Here is a 27,723-nt window from a genome sequence, read left to right as displayed (position 1 = left end):
GAAGATACTTTTATTATAATTTGACCAAACAAAAGGAAACAAACAGCTCAGAATGTAAACGTTGAGTCCATTCAGCAGCGTGACTGCAGAGCTTCAACCAATCAGTGTGCAAAACACATGTACTATGAATCTTCTTCAGGTGCTGAGTCAAACAACTGTACAAAATGTTTCTGCCTCACAACACTTGGAAATCTTTGGGAAGCAGAAATCATGCAGAGCTTCAACCAACATGACAAAAGTAACACAACCAGTACTGACAGAAAAAACAAACTTAAAGCTCGGTGACCACAAATCTGTGAAATGCAAAACAATGGCAGAATTTGAAAATAGACCCTCATCCTGCAGCTCTGTCCCAAGCCCCTCCCACCAGATGTGGTCCCCTGCAGCAGCTCCAGAGACGGACCTTTGGTTGGCAGCTTTAGCGGCTCAAATTCACCCAGCAAAAATCCCTCAGTGCCGGGTGTCACAGCGGGCTGGCGGCCAGCAACAGCGCCAGGTCTAAAGGCTCTGACACACCAAGCCAACGATCAACCACTGGTCAATTTCGGGCCATCGGTGAGCATCTGTTGCCCTTGTCTTTGCAGTATGTCCCTTGTCGGCTTTCTGTCAGCCAATTCAGCATGTTGAATGAAATCCCTCTGATTGTCAGTTCAGCTCAGCACACGAGAAGAGAAACGGAAGTGAGGAAAGTAAACAAACAGCTTAAGTCAAGAGGGAGTGAGACCAAAACAAACTTGTTGTATTAGGTATGATTATGTTTTTAGCCACTGAGCTCTGTATCAGAAACATTTCATGGTAAATATGCTCCGTTCTATAAACATCAAGTTATGTTGTTAGTGTGCCTACTGGCATCTTTGATCCGTCCTGTTAGTCTTCCGGTTTCACTTTTAATAAAGAAAACAGATGACCGCTGCCTGCTGGTGTGGAGAGCTATTACCTCTCACGCAAGTGCAGAACATACGTGGTGGTTTGTTGTTGGCTGTAGGTACAGGTGATGCGAGGCAACATAACAGTTGGATTTTGTGGCTGCTAGCTCTTTGATGTTGGTTTGGTGTGTCTGTGTGACAGCAGCAACAGAAAGTTTGCTGATTCTGCGGGGAGTCGGGCTGTCCGGTCCCCTGGCTTGATTCAGATTGCTGTGGCCGCTGACGGGGGCTCCATCTCTGGAGCTACTGCCCACTCTCCTCCTGGCTAGGTGGTCAGTTGATGCCAAATGGAATAGCAACTTTCTCCACATCATTGATTCAGACTTTCACCATCTGAAGGGACGTGCACGCACATCTGTATCTGTAGAACAGCCAACAGGAACACCACCTCTCTGAAATGACCTGTGATTGTGATTTTGTAGTCTCCCCCATCACAGCTAGACTTCCTTAAGCCTGAAAACAGAGCCAAGAGGAGGAGCAGAAGTCTAGTTTTCTCTCAGACCATTTGAATTACAATAGGCTCAAAGTTTATTATGGGACTTTTACCCAATGACACCAAAATAAAACTGCACACCCAGCTTTAATCACTACCAAGCATCCTATAAAAAGAAATTCAGGTTGCTTCAGTTATCACAAAATGTATAAACCAGCTTTCTTTGTTTAAACTCAGGTCCTAAATCCCTTTAACCTTTATGTAACCTGCAGGATAAGAGCAGCACTGGGCTTCAACAGTAGTATCAAACTTGACAAACCCACATATTCAATGCACTTTTTGTCTTAATATTAATCTGAAAGTTTAGTGGCCTTTGAATATTAAAAAAAATGAAGTGCTTCTTTTCTCTGGTTCATGTAAACTGTAAAATCACTTTCTACCTCTAATGCATTACAAATAAAAATGTAAAATATATTTTCTTTTTGTCCTTTTCAGCTTAGCTTCTGATGAATAACCTGCTAAATGGACCTCCAGACACTGACCCACAGGAGTCATGTGACCTGGAAAGTGACATTAAAACAAACCACCTATGAGGTCTGTCAGTTCAGTCAATGCAGCCACATCCTTCTCAAATCCTGTTTTCTTTGTCTCTGTATTTCTCAACGTAAAGTCCCCCTGCTTCTTCTTCTTCCCTTTTTTCTCACGTCAGTGGTTCAGGATCAGAGGTGGATGTCTTTGTCCCCTGCAGACGCTCAGCCGTGGTGTTTTCCCCTGTCAGTGAAAGTGAAAGTTCAGACTTATCGCTTGAGTCTTTGCTGCACCTGCTCAGTTTCACTTTCAGTTTCACTGTCACTTCTCCCCTGCGTCTTTCAGCCAGTGCGGAGTGTTTGGTAGCCTCTGTTCCTCTGAGATCTCAGCAGAGGTGTCTGAGTGTCAGCGTCTCGAGATAAAACCATCTTGCCAGCTTGCCGGAGACGTGCACGAGTCCATCCGAAGACCAGACAGTTGAGGAAACCCTGAGAGGCCGAGGTGAAAGCCTGAGGACAGAAGACACATTCACGTCACTGAAACTGTATCATCTCTCTGTTCCTGCGCATTTGACTGTCGGCTCAGGGCCCAAAGAGACACAAAACCACCACATAAAGATACAAAGAGAAGCTGTCCGTTCTTGTCTCTTAAATATTAGTGTGCAGACTTTTTCTGATGTTGTTCAGATCTCTGAACTGTTTTGACACATCTACACAGGATGATAAAGGACCACAGGCCCAAAGTCCTGCTGCAGACTGACCTGAGATATGTATAGGGCGACCCAGGCCTCGCCCTGACCTGCTGAGGGCTTCACCACCCGAAGAAATGCCAGACCCACCGCTGAGGAAAAAACACAGGTACCGATTCAAACCCTGCTAACATCATTCAGAACAATGTCTCATCTCTTGGTGATCTGAGTTAGGACAAAGACACAAACCTGGACCCCAACAGAGGACAAAGACCAGCGGGTACAGGAGCATCCGCCGATCCATCACACGGAAGGAGGCCCGCTGCTGGTTGCCTAGGTAACCGTTTGCCGTCACAACCCGCCTGTAAATGCGACGGGCTTTAACCATGAGCACCTGGAGCAGGAGGGGAGGTTTACACACAGACACGTTGTGGTGTACGTTTACATTTTTGCTGTTTTGATTCGACATTGCGTCGTTTTATATCCCGTGGCGTCACTCACTGTGATGCTGAGAAGTGTGAGGAGGAAGGTGGTGAGGAAGATGGCGATGCGGAAGGAGTGCAGCCTTCTGCAGGGTCCCATTGGCAGCTGGTGCTCTGAGGTAAGAAACAGCGCTCCAGTGTGCATCAGCAGACACCTGGTGTGGTACGGTTCACAGCAAGGGTCAAAATAAAGAAAACAAAAAACTGCAAACATTACACACATTTTCACTAGTGTGTGAACCTTTGCATTTTTGCTCCTCACCTGTAGGGCTGGCTGAAGTTGGTTTGACAGTGGTTGATGCCTCCCAGTATAAAGACAGGCGTCATCAGCAGCACAGGAAACAGGCTGCAAACACAACAGGACTAGATCAAATACATTTTAAATCACTGTCAGAACATAAGTTAAATGTATTTAAACTGGAACCAGGTTGGAACATGAACATTACACGTCAGAGTTACTGAACAGCTTCTCACCCTGAAAGCAGCGCAGTGATTTTACCGGCGGTGCTCACTCTGTTGGAAACCTGGACAAAAAGATGAGAAACGACTTTTAACGAACAAATTCACAAAAAAATTCACTGACAGTTTCTGCATCTGGGCATTAAAGGAATAGTTTGACATTTTGGGAAACTTGCTTATTTTCCCTCTAGCAGAGAGTGAAATAAAAAGATTGATGCTGTGATGCAGGCACGTGCACAGACAGACCCCAGGTGGCGCTCTTGCCCTTTTTGCAAGACGTGGTTTCTATTTCTTTTAGTAATTTTATATTTTAGTTTTTAAATTTGGCCCATGGCATCAGTTCTCAATTAAAAGTGTTTTGTTTGCCTGATAGCATTTGTGTCAAGCCTGCCCCTCCCTCTTCAGCTGCAGCCACATGTTAATTGAGCGCCCTGCAGAGCAGCATCACGTCTCCCTCATCTCAATTTTAAATAATGTTTACTTCTTTCACGTGACATCTCTGATAATTAAACGGGCACTGTGTAGGAATTTCTCCCATCTAGTGTTGAGATCGTATATTGCATTCAAACAGATAGCGCACTCTAGCGCCTCACTGTTTCAAACGCGTATTACAACAACAGTAGCTGCTGTGTACCAAAAAGCTATGATAACATTGATGAAACCATGTCATCCGATACTTCATGGAGTATTCATTCAGGCTCCTACACAGACACACGCAATGCGAGTTGACAAACCCCCTCCTCACCATGCTGGCTGTGTTTACAACATAGGACTGTTGGGGCGGGTGTAAATCGAAACAAACCAATCACGCTAACAGCGCTAACAGCTGTTAGTGACCGGCGCCGCTAACAGCGCTAACAGCTGTTAGCAGCTCAGATACAGGTGCCATGAATTTGTACAGTATTTGAGTGAATATATCCAGATACATACCACTGCATACACCGCCCCCCTCCGGACTTTGTTGTGTAATGATGTTTTTTGTGTACCTGTATGAATCCATTCATGCAGCTGTAGAACTTCTCTCTGATCCCGGTGTAGAGGTCAAACACATAGTTGAGTGTGTAGAAGAAGGAGGCCATGTAGAGAGCCTGACAGAACAAAAACATAGTAAAACCATAATTGCTTTTCATATGAAGCCTGTTTGTGTGCACACAAACACTCGTGTCCTTCACACTCACACTCTGTGAACAGTAAACATCCGTCAGTGGAAAGATCAAGCAATAAGATCAGCAGCTGACCCGAGGCTCGATGCGTCTGAACAATACATGTAGGTCAGGAATGTGTTGTGGTGTTTTCTTCTATTTTCATCGGGTCTGTGATCTGTCCTGGTTCTGCTGCTCTACTTCATCCCAGACTGACCCAGTTCAGGATCAGTTCTGGACTGGGTCATCGGGGACAAACTGCCCAAAATACCAGGACAGGATCTCTTCAAAAAGTTCATCTGTTCAGGGGCCACTCATTTCAATAGAAGACATTTAAAGTCCCATCAGCACCTGTTTTAACAGCTCAGCGTCTTTGTTAATACATGTGGAATCATTCTAGGACTCCTGATCGCTGAATCATACCGGACACAAAGACAAGAGGTGGTTCACACAGAATAATAACACCAACAGAATGGTTAGTAATCTTAATTCAACAGAATGTTGGAGGCAATCAGCAGCAGATAAAAACTGCTCTCAGATTACTAAACAAGCTCCCATGATTCCTCAGGATTCCTGATTTTCATCCAGGCAGCCTGGGTTCAACTCCCGGTATGATTTCTTTGTCGATATGTGATTAAGTGCAGAATTTCACCCCCATTTTCAAGAAACCGCCTATCCGAAGCCAGGTCACAGGGGGCAACAAAGTATTCCAGACGTCCCTCTTCCCTGCAACCCTTTCCAGCTCCTCCTGGAGGACCCCGAGGCGTTCCCAGGCCAGATGAGATATATAATCCCTCCAGTGTGTTCTGGGTCTGCCCCGGGGCCTCCTACCAGTGGGAGGTGCCTGAAACACCTCTAACAGGAGGCGCCCAGGAGGATCCTGATCAGATGTTGAACCACCTCAACATGAAGGAGCAGCAGCTCTACTCCGAGCTCCCTCCAGATGTCTGACTCCTCCCCCTATCTCTAAGGCTGAGCCCAGACACCCTACAGAGGAAACTCATTTCACTCGGTCACCACCCAGAGCTCATGACCATAGGTGAGGGTTGGGATGTAGATGGACCAGTATATCGAAAGCTTTGCCTTCTGGATCAGCTCCCTCTTCACCGTGACAGTCCGGCGCAGCGTCTGCATCACTGTAGACTCTGCGGCAAACTGCCGATCCATCTCATGCTTCATTCTACCCTCACTTGTGAACAAGACCCTGAGATACTTGAACTCCCTCTCTTGGGGTAGTAACTCTCTCCCAACCTGGAGTGCCAGATTTAATCAGTAGTTAATAAATTAAGATCCATCAACTCAGTGTCTTAGTTAATAGATTTGGAAAAAGTAAATCACCACACTGGGAGTAGAACCTTCCGACTGTTGGGAGTATTTTGTGGTAGCCATATACATTTGAGATGATGTATTCAGTTAGAGGGTTTCCATATTTGGACGAAGCCCATTCAATAGACTGCATTCAATATCTTAAAATATATCAAAATGTGTTTGATATTTACATTAATATATGTTAATTAACATGTGTCTGATTGTATTTAAACAACTAAATGTCATGATTAACTGGTCCAACGGGTAATTTCCCAAACTGGGGGTCGAATCCTGACCACTAGACCATATGGAATAAAAGACAGGACAAGATGGTCAGCACAAGATAATTCCTGTAAATGTGGGCGTGCAGCCTCGTTCTGTGGACGATAAACCAGGTGCAGACTTCCATCTGTGTCACCGCTGATGAGGAAATACAGCCAGTGCTGGACGGAGCAGTGAGTGACAACAACCCCGCCCACATTTAAGAGGAATGTAATGTAAACACCAATACGGACAACACTGGGTAACAAAACCAGGACGCAGGCTGGGTTTCGTAATTTGTTTGATCAACTATCAAGCTGTCATTTCATGATCATGATTTATTAAAACTTGTGATCACCATTTTTCTTCTCTCAGTAAGTCCCATATGGTCTAGCGGTCAGGATTCCTGGTTTTCACCTAGGTGGCCCGGGTTCAACTCCCGGTATGGGAACAATGTTGTGATTATGTACTCATGATTTCCAAGAGTAGGTGTCAGATTTCCAGATTTGGACGGAGCCCAGAACAGTATTTGGTTATTTATACACTGAGTGCAAACTAAGATCTATAATCACCTGTTGAAATTTGGAAAATGGACCATACCAGCTTTGGACTGGACCAACTTTGAACCAGGCCACATCAAAGACAAAGGCTCGAGGAGATGATTACCATAAAACGATAATTCATCTTCCGAAAAAACAAAGAAGCTGCTCTCAGTTTCTAAACTCAGAATTCCTGACTTTCATCTGCTTGTATGGGAAACCATTATTCCAAATCTATTGAATTTGAATGTTATATAGAAAATACTGTCTGCAGTGTTGGGTTGTGTCCAAATACAGACATCCTGCAAACCTACACAAATTCACAAATATTCTTGTTCTCATACCGGGAGTTGAACCCAGGCCGCCTGGATGAAAACCAGGAATCCTGACCACTAGACCACATGGGAGGTAGTTTAATAAAGAAGAGCAGTTTTCTTCTCGTGCTATTTGCCTCGTACGGTCTATTAAAATAATATTATTGATCATTACGTTGATTTTATGTCCTGATTATTTTGAGGCCACCACCTCTTCTCTTTGTGTCCCATATGGTCTAGCTGTCAGGATTCCTGGTTTTTACCCAGCTGGCAAACTCTGGGTCAGGTTCAACTCCCGGTATGGGAACAGGCACATTGGTGATTATGCGTCGTTGCAGGATTTCTATATTTGGACCATCAGTATCAGGTGTATATCATACACAGACTCAGTGCCATCATTAATAAACTTGGATTAACTGATTTAATAAACCAGGAGCTGAAAACCAGGAAACTGACAGTTACATGTACATTCTGTTAAATTAAGACTACTGACCATGAAAAGGATGAATGTGAAGACAAACTAGACGACTACTTATTATGGACGCACAAATTACACTTGAGCTGAAACTAATAACTCTTAAAAGTGGTACTTTGATGGGATCAATTTGTGGTAACCATCTTCTCCTGCCTTTATTACCCATGTGGTCTGGTTTAAGGTTAGTCTGGTCCAGGTTTTAGGGCTGAACAGGTGATTACAGATCTTAGTTTGCACTCTATGTAGCAGTTGCTGAATGTAGTACTCTATCCAAATCTTGATATCCTAGACTTACACTTGGAAATCATGAGTACATATTCCTAAACTTTTTCCCATACCGGGAGTTGAACCCCGGCCGCCTGGGTGAAAACCAGGAATCCTGACCGCTAGACCATATGGGACCTATACTATCTATCATAAAAAACAAGGCGGCCACAACTTTGATTAAATCATGATCATGAAATAAAGTCAAAGTCAAAAGTCAAACTTTATTTATAAAGCACATTTAAAAACAACCTCAGTTGACCAAAGTGCTGTACAGTTATTGAAATATAAAATAATCATACACAAATTTCATAAAAAATAAAACAAAGGAAATAGTAAGAGCTCAATTTAAAAAAAAACTAAAAATTAGATTAAAAAAGGAAATAAAAGAGTAAAAAGAGTAAAAATAAAATAAATAACAGGTTGATAGTTGATTAAATAAACTATGAACCCCAGCACCATCCTGGTTTTGTCACCCAGTGTTCCCAGTATGAGAATATACATTCACTGAATCCTCAGTGGTCATTTAAAGTTCAGCTCCTCTACAAAGTGAAGTCAGTGTTTTATTCAGCTGCAGTTCACCTGGTGGCCACTGAGACTGACTGACACACCCATCCTCCAATCACTGAGCTGGTGGGAGGGACCGGATTCAAATTCTGAAAGATTGCTGCAGCTGTTTGACCGACAGCTCGTGTGTTTGTGTGTTTTCCAGTCTGTCAGAGTCTGTAAGTAAACTCTATGTTGTTTGTTTGGAGGAAGCAGTTTGCGTGAGACGATGTTAAATGTGCTGTGATGTGTTTTAAAGTCAGTTAAACTGTTTCTGTTTGAGCTCAGTGAGGAACTGACTTCCTGAAGTCATGTGACACACTCCTCCTGTGGAAACAGTGCATGGTATTTAATTGTTTGCTGGTCATACTTACATCCTTTTACTTGTAGTGGAGTTTTTCCACAGTGTGGTTTTCGTAAAGAATCTGACTGTTTCGTCCACCGCTGCTGAGGTGAGGTGTGGCTGATAATGCAGGTTGTTTCATTGGGAGTTTTGAAACTTTGCATCTCTCAGGAGGAAGTTGAGATTTTCCAGTTTTAAACTGTCTCTGTGTTTCGGGAGGATGCACGGCCAGCTACATATGAGGCTTCCTTTTTTTGCTTGGTTTTTACGGAAATACCTTTTTGTTTGTGATGAGAGGAAGGAAATCCCATGATATTTTTCAACACCGGTGAAAAGGCACCTAAATTTCCCCCTAAAAAATCAGAAAACTCTGTCTGCCCTGCACTGACCTGCTGTCTGGTTTCACATAAGAAGTTTTTCCTGATTAAATATGAAGTATCTGTGACTAAATCAGTAGATAAGAGACTCCCCAAGGCTGTGTGTATTTTACAGCAGTGAGGGGAGCTCAGACAAAACAGAGAAATCTCTCATGTGAAATTATTAAAATGGGTCCAAATTTGGTAGAACGTATAAATACAAATTTTGTGTTCAGACTCAGCGTTCTTCAGCATCTTTTAGGCCAAGGGACCCTTAGCTGAAAGCAGGACGGAGCTTAAGATAACTCTCTGGGTCTTCTGTCATTTGCTTTAGCCTGTCAATGCTAAAGGGCTCATTTAGGCTTAACATCACACATGGAGACGGAGATGGACAGAACCTTCTGTCTGTACTCTGTCCATATTTCTTGGGCTGTATTTGTACACGTTTTCTGAAAGCTCACAGATACGACCGAAATGGATCATAAGTCCCGTCTCCACCAAACCCTTTCAGTCCAGTCCCTTTGGAACCAGCAGTAAGCCTTCAGACATGGTACCTAGACCCTCGGTGTGTTCAGACAGTCCTCTTAAATGTGGGCGGGGTTGTTGTCACTCACTGCTCCGTCCAGCACTCGCTGTATTTCCTCATCAGCGGTGACACAGATGGAAGTCTGCACCTGGTTTATCGTCCACAGAACGAGGCTGCACGCCCACATTTTCACAACAAAATAGAACAGGCTGCAGTGAGAGTCTCTCTCCATGGGATATTTAAAAATAGCAGCTTTTTGCATTTAGTCCTTCTCAGGCAAGCTCAGGGGTTTAGTGTTGCTGTAGCCCACAGGAAGTGAGGATTAGAATATATGACCTTCACATAATCCGCTCCAAATTAATCTATATTTTTAAAGTCATTACTAAAAGTGTGTGTCATATAAAAACTAAAGTGATGGTCAAAGTTGTCACAGTGAAATTTAAGGTGTGCTGATGGATTCACGTCATCAACTCATGCATTGAGTAACATTACAAGTTAACGTTCCACCTTAAAAGTTGCCGGCAGTCGGCCCAGTGAATGAAGTTATTTTTTTCTCAGACTCCAGCTACTGTGAGAGGCAGCAAAACATTATTTCATTTTACAGTTTACACCTACAGCTTTTCTTTAGTTTTTAATCCCAAACAGGAGGAAATAGTGACTTTGTTGGGGACTATTTTTAGCAGTGGATCCATCCACATTTGAATGATGTGTATGGGATTGAGTCAAAATAAACTACAGTGTTTATGGTATTAAGGAACATATCAATCAGTGACACACTGTGGCTCACTGATGTGTTTTTAACAACAACTGGGCTCTATGGCACAGAAGGAGATGATATATCAGGCTCTGGAGATGTTGTAATGTTGTGTTGTGTAGTGTAGTGTCATGTAGAGTAGTATTACCTGCTCCACAGTGTGCAGGTGGTAGCAGTGTGTGTTCAGGCTGCCGCAGCGTTGAGAGAACAGAGCGGCTCCGATCAGCCAGCACAGAGCGAGCAGCAGATCGGACACACTGAGCAGGAACAGAGGCTGCAGCTGCACACACACACACACAAACAAACACACAGTTGCACTCTGAAATACATCTCAATACAAAGGACAATAATGCTGATCTGATTTTACAGGTTTTATCCACTTAATTTATAATTCTGTGAGTAAATCCCATGTGTCTTGCTCCTGTTTAGGAGAGGTGGTGGGGAATTGGGGAATGAATTTGTACTTAAACTTTTCCACGCACTCATAAACTAGACATAGCTTTACAAAGGGTCACATACATGTAGCTACAGGCTTTGAGATGATTCTGAACATCATTTCAGAAGTCCCATGTCATATCAGCTCATGTTTGAGGTCGTGCAACCTGCAGCTGCAGCGAGCAGAAATGTGTAAAACAAAAAACGGAGACTGACCTCGGGCGTGCGGCTGAGTCTCTGTAACATCAGACAGACGATGATGGAGCCTGAACCCAGAACACTGAAAACACGATCACAGACTGCCGTTAAAAACATATAACATTTATTCTCAGTAAACTTTTATATCTAATAACAAATGTCATGCTGCTTCTCAAAATGTCTCCCGATGAAACAATGAGCTCTAATCACATTATTTCAAGATGACTGGAACTTCTCCTTCTTCTGCTGTCTGAGCGCAGTGACCTTTGACCTTTAACCTCCTTTAAATGTGTCATTGAAACAGAAATGAAAGCTTAATGTGCTGAAGAGTCTGAAATACATTAAATTCAAATCTTTTCAGAAATCATTTTAAAATAAATCTGACTGCGTAAATAAGGAACAGTGCTGCAGGACTGTGCGTCAGTCACGAATCAGACTTGTTACTTTAATGCTTTGCAGTAAACCAGTTTAACCATCAGGGGATAAACCAGTAAGCGATGACCTCACTGACCTGAGCAGAGCCATGACGAGCTGGATCCACCTGACGGCTTCATACACCTGCAGACAGCAGACGTCAGATCAGTGTCATTCACACTAACTCACAGGCAGAGTCAGGTTAGAGCACAAATAACACGCTGGGGAAGTTTCAAAATAAAAGGAACTGAAAACAAATGAACTTTAGAAGAATAAATAAAAGATCTGTTAATCTGATATTAAAATATGAAGAAGTAAAGTACAATGAAGTATTTAAATGTAGATGCTCAGATAAGAAGTTTACAAAGAACGGGGAAAAAAACCAGATAAATAAGCAACAACAGAAAAGTGAAGTGAAGGGTCAGAACCCAGCACATAAATAAATATACATAGTTCTCAGCATGTTTCCTGACCACTGGAGAGAGTTCATCATTAGAGCCTCTCAGCAACAGAATAAATGTCGTGTATCTACAGAAAGTTTTACGTTTCTGCATTTTTATTTTTATTTTTTTAAATGAACAAACCGATGATTAAATGTAGTCAATCTGGAATTTGATGAATGAAAATTATCAGAAGGAATGTAAATAAATTAATTATCTTTTTATCGACTAATTATGATGCTCCATTCTGTGTTAAGTTAAAGACTTTTGAGGCAGCATTTTCAGCTATTTTGTATGGGTGTGAGGCTTGGTTTAAGGTTTCCCTGAAGTCTGTTGAGTCTCTCTATATGACTGGGGTGAAATCCCTATTAGGGGTGAGGTCAACCACACCCAACCTGCTCTGCCTGTTGGAGGCAGGACTACCTTCAGTGCAAGCCCTAGTGAGAGAAAAGCAAGGCAGGTTTTTTTTTAACAAGGTAAAGCAGCGTCATGGCATGCTTGATGACCCTTTATACTATGTTTTCGAGTTAACAAGAAAGGAGAACCAAGTTATGAACTCGTATCTATCTGAGATCACGCAAAGACAAGACTACACTGAGAGCAGTCGCAGAGAGATGATTGACGAATTACAATCTAAAGAGGGAACAAGATACAAGACCTACCAAACCATCAACCCAGACTTATCTGTTCATCCACTGTATACTACAAACACAGTTTACATTGAAGATCATTTGAGAATAACTTACACGATTCCGGTTCTCCTCCCATAGATTGCGAGTGGAAATGGGAAGGTGGAGTCATACACCACCTGAGCAACGAGTATGTTGCTGTAATACTGGCATACAAGATGAAAAACATGTACTGGTGATATCCGTGCAAAATATGAACATGATTCCACTGAACTGAACTCTCTCTTTGTGGACATAAAAGAACTTTATTTATGTTACAAGCTTGTCTCGCACTGTTGGAGGACCGGCAAGGTCCCAAAGAATGACTGTTGGGAGCTTCTGTATACGTATTATTTAAAAAGAGGCTGGATCATGGGGAGTACCACCAGTTGGTCCAGGAGCTTCTCCTCCATCATGGACGTTTACAGGCAGATTTTAGGATGACTCAGGGGCAGTTTGACAACCTGCTGTCTATCATCAGGCCGTATAGCTCTGGGTATCCAGCAACCACTACCACCAGTTTCTCCTCCATTGTTTACCAACTGTAAACTTGTTGTCGTGACCACCACAGAAGGCCCGCCTCTCAAATCATCCCATTGGACAACGGGGAAAAAAGATGATGAAAAAAGAGATGACATGGGGAGTTTTTCCACTTTGAGTTGAAGATTTTTTTTGCTCAAGGAGTTCAGAGTGCTCTGGCAGAAACACCAGGTGCTTAGAGAGCAAAAACATGAAGCACGTCGCAACGCAAAAACAGCGAGCAAAAGGCTTGACTCTTACTAAAGTCAATTACAAAAAGCCGCCTCCAGCTACTGAAACACTCTCTGTGTGATCAGAGCCTTATTCAGTGTTTGGTCCGTTTGTTTTGGAGGAAGAGACCTCTGTGGATAATTCTGCCCATGGTAAAACAACACATCCTCACTCCGACCTCGGCACATGTCCACGTTTGGTCATGGACTTTGATAGATGGCACTAAATCCCTGTAAATCTGGCACACTGTTCCTTTAAACTTGCAATACATGCACACTACTCTCACCTCAGACGCCACGAGCAAACATGGAGGTGGCTGAGCTGAAAGGGCGGCGAGTGGCGGTACAGTGCTAAAAACAGCAACAGGGCCAACAGTGTTAAAGGGAGGAAACAGTGACTTTGTTAGGGACTATTTCCAGCGGCGGATTAATCCACATTTGGTGCTGTAGTGAGTATTTGTGGCAGGAGATTTGTTGACAGTCAGAAAATCAGCAGACTGGTCCTTTAAGGTCAGGTTTATATGAGCTGCAGATGTTTGAGAGTGAAAGTGCTACAAATAGAGAAGGCGGCGAGACATAAAATCCCCTGAGTTTAAAGAAGTATGACAAGACGTGACTGAAACCAGCTACAGTTATTATGTTAATGTTTCTGCAGCTGAGCTGATGCTTCAAAAAAACGTCTCATCACTGTTCACAGTCTGAGTAACATTCAATTTTAACTGATGAAAATGCCAAACATCATCATGTTGTTGCTCCTCTGAGAGCATTTCCTGCTTTTTCTGTTGCATATCGTTACAAAGTGAATCTTTTTGAGTTTTCTGACAGCTGTGATGCTGCTGATGAGCAGTTTGGTGACATCACTGTGGGCTCTGGCGTGGGCAATTATGAGACAGTGGGTCCCTGACCACAGCTATGTAAAAGGCCACCAGCTTTTCAACGCAGGAGCATGACACACAGACTTCACAGGTGTTTAGCCCCTTCTTGTTTTGCCTCTTTTCATTGTCGATATGCATCATTTTGTGGTTGTTTTACACCTTTTTTCATGTTTCTTTTTGCAGTTCCTTTGCATCTGTTTGGTCATTCTGAGTCTCCTGGGGCCATATTCACAAAGCCTCCTCGCACTAAGAGTTGCTCCTAGTGACTGAATTCTAAGAAAATTCTTAGAATTGTGACGTTTTCTCAGAATTTCCCCTTAAAGTTAAGACTAAGTCCTTGTAAAGATAAAATGATTCAGAGTGCATCTCAGACCTTAAGAGAGCTCCTAAGGTGAAAAACGATTAGCAGTACGGAGGAGGACTTTAAATAAGAGTTTCTTAATCAGGGCTCACAAAGGGGCGTGTCCCTACCAATCACACCTGTTAAAAGAATGTATCACACCTAGCAACAGGGTCGACATCACCTCACTTTTGCTCAGAGAGCTTTTATAGTTCACTCCTATACCAGGACTTCTTACTAAAAACCTTCAGGCTAAGTTAGGAGCCCTCTGAGAGTGTTCTCAGAATGTTTGTATTATTTATTATTTATTTCAAGAAATATGCCCCTATTATTTCTAATGTACAGTACAATCCCACACTGGCAGCGGCTAGACGCACGTTGGCACTCTTGGACACGCCGCCCCATGACACTTTACGCCACTGTCCATTTCTACCGCCCCTGGAATTAAATGCATTTTCCCACCATTTGCTCTCTGCTTGTACAGACCAGCTCCTGTAGCAGCTCTTTTTCATTTTCTCTGCTCCTATGGCAGCGCGACTCCTCTCCTCATCACTGATGTATAAAGAGAACTCTGTCGCTGTAGCTGTGTCTCGTGTGATGAAGAATGGATGAGGACAGGCTTGTTGAGGTTGAGAAATATCCCGAGCTAAACGACCCACAGTCCCGTCATTATAAAGACAGTGGTCAAAAACAATACTTCCTGGTGAGTCACAGCTCTGGGGATCAGCTCTTCAGGTGAGAAATCAAGTTTAATCAGGGGCCACACATGATTTTAAGCTAACACAGAGGTGGAGGAAGTACAGATCTTTAAGTAAAAGTAGGAATAACTTTGTTTGGTTTTCTGTTGACGAGCTGCAGCGTTATGCGTCCAGTGTGTGCTACGGGCGACACTTGACACGCGTCATATGATGCAATGGCGCCAGTGTGTTTTCAGCTTTAATTTGAGTGATATTTTGCAGGTGATGGCCAGTGGGGCCACTGACACTTTGGGCCCCTGGGCCTGTGCCTGCTAGGCCCCTTCATTAATCCACCCATCTCATGTAGTGAATCATATTTAAAATGATTATAAGCAGCAGAAGGATTTTAAAGTGAGATCTCCTCCTTTATAGAGAACAGTGGAAGTCCTTGACTTTCCAAACACGTGTCTTTCTGTTTCCTTAATTTACATCTAAAGACGCTTTAATTCTCCGTCAGTGATTCCTTGCTCTCTCACAGCGGTGGAAAACACACAAGTACATTTATTTATAGTTCTGTATTTGAGGATTTCCACTTTATGCTATTTTATCCTTCTTGAATAATCCTGACCCTCACTTTAACCTAGAAGTGAAACCAAGTCAGTGGTTTGCAAGTCACAAGTTAAGTCTCAAGTCTTGAAATTTGAGTTTCAAGTCTTTAACAAATCACAATGCACCCTTCACCGAATGTGACACCATTTTAACAACAGAGTAACAATGTGTTAAGTTTACAAAAATCAATGTTTGTTTATTTGTGAAAACAAGTTTGTTTAAAGTTGTTGCATTTCCCTCTGTAATTTTTGACCTGCACGGTTTATTTTGTTTTTTACCATTGTGTAGTTTTTGTACACATCTCTGATATCATTTTACCAAGTTATATTTCATCTTTGGGTTTGTGGGGAAGGTGTCAAGTATGTTCAAGTCCAAAGGCTCAAGTCTAAGTGAGGTCACGAGTCCTTGGTGTTAAAGTCAAATTGCAGAGCTTTTTTGATTCAGTCCAGTCTGAACCTCTGGTTTAACCCACCCATCTGTGTATACAAGTAGTTGATGAGCAACATGTGCAGCAGGTGCATCAATAATAACAATAATAACACATACATACAATAAATAACATAATAATGCTGAATAATGTGGTTTTAACTGTTGATACTTGAAGCAGCAGTGGAGAGTGAGTCCATTTACTTAAGTACTCAGGTACTTTTTATTTTCCTGCTACTTCACAGCCTTCATCTGCACATCTCAGAGAGAAGAGAAATATATAAAAATGTCCTTTTTACTTTGTTGTGTTTATTTTTATTACATTACAGATTCAGATTATTGATACAAACATAATTAACTGATAAATGATGATGTATTATTTTAGATGAAACTGTATAAAGTTATTAAAATGAGCTCCTCATTTGCAAGCTGCAACTTTAAAGTGATGAACACATGAATGCATCAATATGGGCCACTCTGCATAATGAGTACATATGTTGATGCTGTTGATGTTGATCATAAAAAGTATTTTAAAAAAAGTATTTTGCTTTTTGTATTACCACAGGTTCTTTACTCAGTTGAAGCAGTAATAAACTGATGAGCATTTCTCACCTCAGTCCAGTCTTTTGCTCCGGTGGTGTTTTTCTCAGTGCTGTTGTTAAAAATCTCCTGCAGCCTCTCGGGAGCCGACATGCTGGAAACTCTGAGATGAATTAAAATGAATAAAAATGTAGATCTGTGTGCAGCCAGGACCTGAGACTGTCACAGAAACATCCAGCAGCCTGACAGCAGGTTTTATTCTGCAGCTCACAGACAGGAGGCTGGATTTACTCCCACTGACTCCACCCACTTATCACAGTGGCCACGCCCCCTGATGAGCAGGACCAGGAGGCTGGAGACCAGAGGCAGTGTCAGACCGGGCCAGGACTCCTGATGAGTCCTGATCTTTCCTTTTAGTGCCACCCTCAGGACACAATACCCCCAATTTTATACAGAAGACCTCAAATTCCAGTGAGAAGGATTTATGGGGAGATATTGAAATTAAATATAATATAATAAGTTTTCTTTAGTGTATAATCACCAGCAAATAAGAATCAATGTGTTTTTGTTACCTTAGAATGAGCCGTTTATATCTACATAGGGAGCAGGTCCTGATCTATGGAGATCGCCATGTTGCACCTGGATGTTTCTACAGTAGCCTAGAACGGACAAAACAAACACTGGTCCTTTTTACACAGAGATCACGCTGTAGAGCGACTACGGAGTCCCTGCAACTTTTCTCTTCTTTCTGGTGTGTGATTTTAGACAGCATGCCAGCAACATAGAAACAAAAGAGGCATTACGACACGACATGTAACACAACAGTGTTGCCGTCTAGTGTGACCTATGACACACGCATCAGAAGCATTTTCTAAATAATACCAATGGCATAATATGACAATAACAACCGTCCCTGTTATATGGCGGCTAATCTTGTCCTCTGCTCAGAGGGTAAGGAGCTCCTGGACCTCATTGTTTCCCCAGTTTGCAGACATTTTCAGCTGCTGTTTTCTTCTTTGAGTTAGCTGCTAACTGCTGATAGCTGCTTTTTAAACCTGCAGTGGGTTGCAAACATAACACCTTGCCCCAGTGTCACAGAAGGCAAGGCAAGGCAAGGCAAGTTTATTTGTAGAGCACAGTTCGTACACAAAGTAATTCAAAGTGCTTTACAGAACAAGAAAATGCATTAAAATCACAATACAAAATAAAAACATAAATAATCATTATAAAATTAACTTTAAAAGAGAAGAGTGCAGATAAGATCCTTTCAGTCATATGCACAGTGAAATAGAGCTGTTTTGAGCCTAGATTTGAACATTGTCAGAGTAGAGGCCTGTCTCACATCTTCAGAAAGACTGTTCCAGATTTTAGCTGCATAAAACTGGAATCCTGATTCCCCATGTTTAGTCCTGACTCTGGGCACCAGCAGGAGGCCGGTCCCTGAGGTCCTCAGAGTCCGAGATGGTTCATATGGCACTAACATGTCAGAGATGTACTTTGGTGCTAGGCCGTGGAGAGACTTGTACACAAGCAGAGCTGCTTTAAAGTCTATTCTCTGAGCCACAGGAAGCCAGTGTAGAGACCTGAGCACAGGACTAATGTGCTCGTACTTCCTGGTTCTGGTCAGGACCCGAGCAGCAGCATTCTGGATGTACTGCAGCTGTCTTACGGCCCGTTTGGAGAGGCCAGTGAGCAGGCCGTTACAGTAGTCTAACCTACTAGAGACAAATGCATGGATAAGTCTCTCCAAGTCAGGTTTAGACACTATACCTTTGATTTTGGCAATGTTTTTTAGATGGTAAAAAGCTGCTGATGTTATTGATTTGATGTGGCTGTTAAAGTTCAAGTCTGAGTCCATTATTACCCCGAGATTTCTAACCTGATTTGTAGGTTTTAGAGAGAGAGACTGGAGGTGACTGCTGACACTTTCTCTTTGTTTCTGTGGACCAAATACGATGACTTCAGTCTTGTCTGAATTTAGCTGGAGAAAGTTGTTTTGCATCCACACACTGACCTGTTGGATGCAGTGACAGAGTGAATCCACTGGTCCATATTCACCTGCTGTCAGTGAGACATAGATCTGAGTGTCGTCTGCATAATTGTGGTAGGACACATTATTACTTTGTATTAACTGGCCTAAAGGCAGCATGTAGAGATTGAACAGAAGGGGTCCCAGGATTGACCCTTGGGGCACCCCACAGGTCAAGGCCATGTGGTCTGAGACACAGTTACCAATTTCAACAAAGTACTTCCTGTCTTCTAGATAGGACTTCAACCAATTTAGGGCAGTGCCAGAGATGCCCACCCAGTCCTCTAGTCTCTGTGAAAGGATCTCATGATCGACAGTGTCAAAAGCAGCACTCAGATCTAGCAGGACTAAAACTGAGACTTTGCCTGCATCAGTGTTCAGGCGGATGTCATTTGTCACCTTAATAAGAGCGGTCTCAGTGCTGTGATGGGGTCTAAAACCTGACTGGAAAACATCAAAGGAGTTGTTCATTAGGAGAAAGTCAGTAAGCTGTTGGTAAACAACTTTCTCAAGGACTTTGCCTAAAAACGGCAGATTTGAAATGGGCCGGTAGTTGTTCAGTACTGTGGCATCAAGACTGCTCTTCTTTAGGAGAGGCTTTATGACCGCAGTTTTCAAGGCCTTTGGGAATGTTCCAGATTGTAGTGACATGTTAACTATGTGAGCGAGTGGTGGTAACAAACTGCTCAGCACAGACTTTAGAAATCTAGTGGGTAACACATCGAGGCAGCATGTAGATGAACTCAGACTGGTGATGATCTCTTGGACAGTTTTGTCAGTTACAGGTGCAAAATGAGTCAGCTCTAAGTGTCTAGGTGGCTGCAGGGTTGTTATTGGTGTTGTGGAATTGATGGCATTTTTAATGGTCTGAACCTTGTCGCAAAAGAATACTGCAAACTCATTACACTTAGATGTGGAGATCAGTTCCAACGGCAGTTGAGCTGGAGGGTTTGTTAATCTGTTCACTGTTGCAAATAAGACACGCGAGTTGTTACTGCAGTTTCCAATAATTTCAGAAAAGTACCTCTCCCTTGTTCTACGTAAGATCTGGTTGAACACGTACAACTTTTCTTTATAAATTTCATAATGAACATGAAGCTTTGACTTGCGCCATTTCCGCTCGGCCCTCCGGCACTCCCTTTTCTGTGCCCTGACCGAGTCGTCATTCCTCCATGGCGCCTTCTGCTTATTTTTAACCATTTTAACCTTCACAGGGGCAATGGTGTCCAGAACATTCAAAACACTCGAAGTAACAGAGTTCAACAAATCATCAACATTAGAACATGAGGCATTTTCAAAGTTTATCATTTCCATGAACAGAGCACCTGTGCTGTTATTTATGTGTCTCCTCCGAACAACTGCAGGACCAGCCGGTGGTTTGGGAGAAACAGACAGGTCAAAGAAGACACAGAAATGATCAGACAGAGCAACATCAACCACATTGACGTTTGAAATATTAACCCCCTTTGTAATGAGCAGGTCCAGAGTGTGCTGCGCTCTGCTGTGGGTGGGCTCACACACATGCTGAGTCAGGCCAAAGGTTTCAAGGACAGCACTGAGCTCTTTAGCATTTCTGTCACAGACATTATCCACATGTACATTAAAATCACCTGTAATGACCAAACCATCAAAGTCTGTGCATACAATTGAAAGCATCCTGGTAAAATCATCAATAAAACTTTGACGGTGCTGGGGAGGCTTGTATATAACTACATAGAGTATGGACGGAGATTGTTTTAGCTCCATTTTAAAGGATACATACTCAAATGATGAAAACACCCCAAATGACAACCTGTGCATAACCATATGATCTCTAAATATTGCACAGACACCTCCACCCTTTTTGTTTTCTCGTGTTTCAGATTCAAATTTGTAGTTGGGTGGAGCTGATTCCGTTAGAACAGCATTACCTGTGTTTTTGTCAAGCCATGTTTCAGTTAAAAACATAAAATCAAGATTATACGAAGAGATCAAATTATTAATTAAAAATGATTTGTTAGACAAGGATCTGACATTAAGCACAGCAAGTTTCAGATTAGTTTCAGTAGGACTGGACATTATCTTCTTACAAGGGATATGGATTAAATTTCTCTGATTGGACAGTCTAACTGTCCTTCTGTAATCTGGTCTATGTGGTGTGGCTGTAGATATAGCACTAGGGGAGAATATTGTCTCACAGGGCCCCAGCTTGATATTACCTTTATCATGGCTGTAAGTCCTGGGACAGCAGAGGCCCTGTGCATCCTAGCTCTTAGGGATACCAGCTCTGGGGGCAGGCAGGGGAGGACGAGCAGGGGGAAGTTTGGGTGATGGACCAGATGAAAACCGAGGGGGAGGAGCTGGGGGAGCTTTAGTTTGTGAAGCAGGAGAGTTGAGGCTCCTGTGTGACTTGAGGGGCACAGTTTTATACAGGGAAGAGTTCAGCATAGTTGGTGATAGAAGTCTTGACCTTGCTATATTAGGGGTGAGGGGAACCATCTTAATCCCTGATTTGATCAGGCTTTCAAGATGGTTGGGAAGGCCCATGGGGGAAGGTGGGGATGAAAAGGACTCACACTCGTCCTTGCAGCTGTCCCTTTTACACAGACCCTGATAGGCGCTGTTACTACCTCCTTGGCTGGCTTAAAGGCGAGACAAGTGCCCNCCCTGATTTGATCAGGCTTTCAAGATGGTTGGGAAGGCCCATGGGGGAAGGTGGGGATGAAAAGGACTCACACTCGTCCTTGCAGCTGTCCCTTTTACACAGACCCTGATAGGCGCTGTTACTACCTCCTTGGCTGGCTTAAAGGCGAGACAAGTGCCCCCCCCCATTCCACGATCGTACCTTGCATACACAACAGCAAGGCGGATTAATGATGTGATATCCCTGCCTTGAACAGGCGGTGTAAAAGGAATTTCTGACTCAAGATGGGGCCTTTCACATTTTTGCATTTGCCCCTCTACAATGTCAGAAAAACACAGATTTTTAACTTGAAACATCTTTGTTCAGCGTTTTTTTTTTTTTTTTTTCAGTTTAAATCACCTGGTCCATTTATTTTGAAGAGGAAGAGACCTCTGTAGATAATTTATCTCCTGGTAAAAACCTCTAACAACAACTACTGAAGGAATCCTGACCAGGAGTCCAAGTTCAGCACATGGAAGAAGTTTCAGCCAGTTGCAGTCTGCAATACTCACTGCTGGATGCCACAAAATGCTCCACACTGCTTCTTTCACCGGTGTGACTGGTTTTTCCTCCAAATAAATGTGGCTAAGCCCAAAGAAATGTTTATGGATTTTTGGAGGAGCCCCCCCCCCAGTGGCAGTCAGTGGCAGCAGTGCAGTATTAACAGTATTAGGACACAGATGCTGTTTGTAAAAGGGGAAATTAACATTTGTTTTTTTAAAGAAGTTGAGAAGTTTTGATGTGGATGTGATACTGATGAAAATGTTTTGTTCTTTTATGAAGTCTGTCCTTTCTGTTTCTGTGATCTGCTGCTTTGGCAGTTTTAGTCTTTAAGGTTCAGTGTTTAAAAATTAAGGTAAGGCGAGTTTATTTCTACAACACATTTCAGCAACAAAGTAGTTCAAAGTGCTCTACGTAAAACATCAAAAGCATCAAGACACAGTGCCAAAGAAACACATTCATTAAAGAACTAAAGTTAGAATATACCAAGGGGAGTAAAAGTTATGGTGCAGTTCAAACAATAAAAGTATCTGAATAATAAAAGTTACAGTGCAGTGTAAGAAATTAATAAATATTTTATTTAATAAAAGTCAGCAGCAGACAGGAAAGTCTTTAACTCTGATTTAAAAGAACAGAGAGTTACAGCAGAGCTGCAGTTTTCTGGGAGTTTGTTCCAGCACCTGATAATCTGTGATCTGCTTTTTTTCTCTGACAACTTAAAATCCGGAATGAAGCAGGTTCACTTTAAATAATCAGTGTTTTTACCAGGCAGCTCATCGTGAAGGGGCTGCCAACTACGGCGGCCGCTGCGAAAAGGTGAATGTCCCTCTGGAGCCAGTGTCTGGGCTGCTGTAGAGACATGGCAGAGCAACATGATGATCTCCATAGACCAGGAGCTGCTCTCTATGTAATTATAAACAACTTATTCTAAGGTAACGAAAACACAACAATTCTTAATGTCAGGTGATTATACACGAAAGAAAACATACTTATTATATTCCATCTCTGCCAATATATCCCCCTAAACCCAACACACTGGAGCTTTAAAAACAGAAACAAAATGGAAAAAGCTGTCAGGCTGATCTGTAGGATTACAGGTGCTTCCCTCAATGACCTTCAGCACCTGTATGAAGTGAGGACCATCTCAGATGCACACTGTTGCTTTGAACCCTCAACATCCTTAAAATGTTGAGCCCCAGATGCTTCAATCAGGGCAGAGGTTTGGTTTCCCAAAAGTAGCACTGACACATTTTCCTTTGTTTTTCATTTTCCAGTGTTTGATTTGCCAACGTGGTCTCACTATCTGAAGTTGTCTAAAACTGGCGCTTGGTCAGTGACCTCCGGCGTTAGACACAGATGAAAAAAGCTGTCATTTCACGTCGGCAAGAGACGCAGCCAGTCATCGTTATTGTTTGAAAGCACCTGACAGTGTCGGGGGATACATGGTGAAAGTCCAGGTGGGAGGGGCAGTGGATGGGTTGAACAGCCACTGACTTTCACTCGGGATCTGCATCTGTTTGTGGTCATTTTGAGTCTCTTGGTCTGTACGTGTTCATTTGAGTGACATTTTGCCAACCCGGTCACACTCAGAAATCGTCGCAATCCGGCACTTGGTCAGTGACTTCCAGCTTCAGACACCGATGAAAAAAGCCACGTCAGCATGATCAGCAGTTGGTTGCTGGTATTGTTCAACAGTGGCATCGGGTTGAAATGTGGCGGGACAGCAATTATGGTTATGGTGACTTTCTCCTGGTTGGCTGGTGTTCACTTCCTGTTAGATTGTAAAGTCAAACCCTGTTCTTTTTCCCTAAATCCAACAATGTGTTTGTTGTTGAAGGAAAAAAAAGTCAATTCACAGTGTTTTACTGACACAGTGCTTTTATTTTGAAAGAGACTGTATGCAAACTGTACATTTCCTGTGAAAACAGAAGTGTATTTTGAAAACAGACAATGCATGTGACAGGCTGAAGTTGACACGGCGTCCCAGAACGTCAACAACCAACACACCCAGGGTACCTTGGACGCCATATGTGGACGTGGAAAGTCCATGACCAAACGTGGACGTGTGACGAGGACGAGTGAGAATGTGTTGCATTTGTCAGAACCTGCACTTTATGTAGACATAAACAGCTGATAACAAAAACACAATTCTTATTTTAAGGTCATCATGCACTAATGAAAATACAGTTATGAATATTATATTCCATTTCTACCAACAGACGCCACTAAATCCTTCACACTTCTGTACAAACTGATCCTTTAACCTCTGCTCAACTGCCATCTTCAGCCATTTAATGTTATCACATCTCTGGTCTGACCAAACATAAGAAAAACCACATTCATCTAATATTTGCTTAACAAAAGAAATCCATGGTGATACATATAGCTCATTAATATATAAATTAAATAGACAGTTACACATCACCCTGCTAATCTTTGTTTCCTTCCCCATCACTAAACTCCCCCAATAACCAATAATTCTTTTTTTGATATCAACACATAAAGGGTATCTTCCAAGTTCGCCATAAACCATATTATTACAAGTGGACATTTTAACATTTTTGTACTTTTTACTTCACTACATTTGTCTGACCGTCAAAGAAAAAAGTAATAATGGTGTAGAAAGTGTAGTGCAGAAGACGTAAAGTACTCTTACATTTTATTTTCCACCTCTGTGTGTAGGCCTCCTGCCTCATGTGACTTGGTCTTTATTTAGATCTACATAAAACATATTTTTATCATACACGTGAAGAGGTCAAATCTGTTTCTGGAGCCCAAATAAACTGGGTGTGTTGGTTTTATGTCCTCAACCTCCCTGCTGCTGACTGTCCTGTTTGCTGGCACCACCTGCTGGTGAGAGGAGAAAGTAACAGAAATTAAACCAACTGAGAAAAAATGAACATGAAGCTGAAATGTTTGTCCAATCACCCATCTGCTCTTCATCAACGTCCACTAAAAAGTAAACAGTTAGATATTTGAGATGCTTTGTGCACATTTTCCCCAAATTCAGTGTCTTTTAAAACTTTTGTCTCTCTGCTAGAGTTTAAAATGAAGTTCTGAGACTGTGGTGGTGAAGTCTGGACCAAAATATCTAAACAGTTATTGGATGGATTGTGATGAAATGGTTTAGACATTTATAATAATAATAATGATTATAAATTTCAAAACAGTTACAAGGTGCTTTACATGCTTGATCCCAGATTTAAAACAATGCAGGATTCAAGCAAATAAAATGAGGCAGTTTTAACAATAAAAATAAAATAAAGATAAAATACCATCACTGAGCAGATAAGCAAAGTGCACAAACACCTGATTGAAACTTGTCAAAAATGTCATAGATGTGCATAAAAGAAGTCAACTGCAGATAAACAGTCTTCTCTAAAACTTTATTAAAAATGGTGATTTAAAAAAAGTATTTGTAATTTTTCAAATCAGAGGGGTCAAGGCTCGGTTTCTTGAGAAGTGAATGTACTACAGCATGTTTCAGACTGGAGGGGACACAGCCAGTGGATAGAGAACTATCTACAACTGATAAAATAATGGGACCAACACTGTTAAAAACCTCTCTGAGAAATCTTTGAAAACTTTGGTGATCCTCCTCCTTTCATAGACATTCCTGGGAAGTTAATCCACATGACTCATTAATTTCTCTATCTCCCAGCGTGGTTTGAAAGCTCCCGTGTCCATGAACTGAATTTTAATTTCAAAGGTTGGTCGACACAGTTGGTGCAGGCTTAAACCCTCCACAGAGCTACCTCTGCCCGAGGTAGAATAAAACAAGGTTCTCTGCTCTGATTTAGGATCTATGTCTTTATACATTTCCAGACGCCACTGTGGGACCCTCAGATATGTTTCTTTCTCCCTCTTTGTTTCTCCTCTTTTCTCTGAAGACACACACACTTTCACACACTCTTTATCTCTTTGGCCTGCAGTGATTTCACTCTGCCAGAGCTACACTTTGAATTTTCATCTCACCTCCTCATGAAGATACGATGTTCCTCCCTGTGTGTCTTTTGTTAGGTTGCTGAGCGCTATTAAACCCAGCCTGGTGAAGAAATTAACAGACCTCCGGCACCCAAAGCCTGGTAAATCCTCAGCCTGACAGCATTTCCACCGAAACCTCAGGCAGTAGAAGTTTCTCAACATCAAGGATGGATCCTGAAATGGCTGATTGTGAAGGAGGCTACGTCGTTTAATCCCACCTAAAGATTCTCGTTCAGAGAATTTTCAAGGATGCATGTTTGTATACAAAAGTTTCATTTACCCTACCTGTTTTTTTTTTAAGTATAATTCAGAAATCTATTCTCCCTAAAAGTCACGTGACTCTGAAAACACTGCTACATCTGGTAAAACTGTACAACAGAGAGTGCCAAAATTATCACAGTACCCTGAAACCTCCTCAGTCTGCTGAGGGTTACTGACGATCACCTGGGGACACTCGTTAGCCTGTTCCAGTGTGTGTTCACTGAATGATAGGGAGGACTCTTGCCTTCCCTCTGGAGGATCCCTCCTTGGAAGGACTCATCCTACCAAGGAGGGATCCTTGACTTTGACAAACACCAACTCTTTTGATCCTCATGGATGTTTCTGTTCCCTGTGGTATGTCTTGCGTTTCCTGCCTTGTCACATTGTTTTATGTCTGTGTCTCATCCTCCCCCTTTCTTTTTTATCAGCATCTGTTTCCCTCCACACGGAGGCTTCAAGTTTTTTCTTTTTCTTTTTGTCCTCTTTGTGAAATGGATGGACGTAACAAAAATATTTTCATACTGCATAAAGTGATGAAATGGATCAGTATATAGACTCACCTTATAGGTTAGAAAATGCAGAATAAAATCACTCTGGGAAGAAAAGCACCTACGTAATCTCATGTACATTTTTTCCTTATCACTTGGATTAAGTTCATATTTACACTGACAGTCACGAGCATAGTGCTGCCAGACTGCATAGCAACAGCAGCCCACCGTTTCTTTTCTCCAAGTGAGGAAACAAATTGTAATGGTCAGATTTGGCATAGTGTACTGGTTCATGTCGTTGAATCACGCATTGAGTAACATGCAAGAAAACATTCCCCCTCTAAAGTTCCCAGCAGCTGCCAGGAGTCTGTAGCTGCTACCTGTTAAACAGAAAAGATGGAAAGGCAGCAAAACATCTTTTCATTTAATAGTTGTAGCTGACAAATGTAAACTTGCCACCAAAAGAACAGTGGTTACATAAACTTCAAAATGAGCCACAACTGAAGTGTACAGCCCTCTGCACCAGGAGGAACCCAGGGCCCTCCGCACCAGGAGGAACCCAGGGCCCTCCGCACCAGGAGGAACCCAGGGCCCACCGCACCAGGAGGAACCCAGGGCCCTCCGCACCAGGAGGAACCCAGGGCCCTCCGCACCAGGAGGAACCCAGGGCCCTCTGCACCAGCGTAAGCTCTGACAGTCACTCTGAGGATTTCATCCTGGTACCTAACAGCAGTCAGGGTACTGTTGGCTATGACATGGAGGTCTGTGTGACCCTCCAAGGATCTGCCTCCCCAGACCATCACTGACCCACCACCAAACCGGTCATGCTGGATGATGTCACAGGCAGCTTAACGTTCACCACGGTGTCGACAGACTCTTTGACGCCTGTCACATGTGCTCAGTGTGAACCTGCTCTCATCTGTGAAGAGAACGGGGCACCGATGGTGGACCTGCCAGTTCTGGTTCTCACAACGTTTTAAACCAGACACTGCATGCTCCGCTGTAATACACACTGTTACGCCTTTTAAAGTGTACACATTTTATTCTCACGTCCGTACTCTCCATCTACTCTAATCATTATTT

The 27,723-nt window shown here is 42.6% G+C and overlaps 1 protein-coding gene and 3 non-coding genes across 4 annotated transcripts; 1 reads left to right on the top strand and 3 right to left on the bottom strand.

Moving 5' to 3' along the window:
- Positions 1 to 12: 12 nt before the first annotated feature.
- tmem116 (transmembrane protein 116) lies at positions 13 to 16,938 on the bottom strand. The gene is made up of 11 exons (XM_050046360.1): positions 16,788 to 16,938; positions 11,489 to 11,535; positions 10,996 to 11,059; positions 10,493 to 10,624; positions 4,503 to 4,604; positions 3,532 to 3,581; positions 3,320 to 3,403; positions 3,077 to 3,212; positions 2,825 to 2,969; positions 2,648 to 2,727; positions 13 to 2,396 (listed from the first exon to the last, which is right to left on the bottom strand). The coding sequence occupies exons 1-11, from the start codon at positions 16,866 to 16,868 to the stop codon at positions 2,229 to 2,231; spliced, it is 1,089 nt and encodes a 362-aa protein (XP_049902317.1). The 5' UTR covers positions 16,869 to 16,938; the 3' UTR covers positions 13 to 2,228.
- Positions 6,607 to 6,678, top strand: trnae-uuc (transfer RNA glutamic acid (anticodon UUC)). The gene has a single exon. It is a non-coding gene; the product is annotated as a tRNA-Glu (tRNA).
- trnae-uuc (transfer RNA glutamic acid (anticodon UUC)) lies at positions 7,102 to 7,173 on the bottom strand. The gene has a single exon. It is a non-coding gene; the product is annotated as a tRNA-Glu (tRNA).
- trnae-uuc (transfer RNA glutamic acid (anticodon UUC)) lies at positions 7,885 to 7,956 on the bottom strand. Its single transcript has one exon. It is a non-coding gene; the product is annotated as a tRNA-Glu (tRNA).
- Positions 16,939 to 27,723: the final 10,785 nt, after the last annotated feature.

Source organism: Epinephelus moara, chromosome 6 (assembly GCF_006386435.1).
Source record: "Epinephelus moara isolate mb chromosome 6, YSFRI_EMoa_1.0, whole genome shotgun sequence".
Classification (NCBI taxonomy): domain Eukaryota; kingdom Metazoa; phylum Chordata; class Actinopteri; order Perciformes; family Serranidae; genus Epinephelus; species Epinephelus moara.
Note: the sequence above shows the minus strand (reverse complement) of the source record. Positions and strands in the feature narration are given on the sequence as shown.

Bases quoted from the DNA above. Each gene is read 5' to 3' on its own strand.
- tmem116 (XM_050046360.1), bottom strand. From the start codon at position 16,868: ATGTCGGCTCCCGAGAGGCTGCAGGAGATTTTTAACAACAGCACTGAG. The intron at 2,970-3,076 runs GTGAGTGACGCC...CTCCTGCTCCAG, and splicing joins TCACACTTCTCAGCATCACA to GTGCTCATGGTTAAAGCCCG. The intron at 2,397-2,647 runs GTCAGTCTGCAG...TTCTGTCCTCAG, and splicing joins TCGCCCTATACATATCTCAG to GCTTTCACCTCGGCCTCTCA.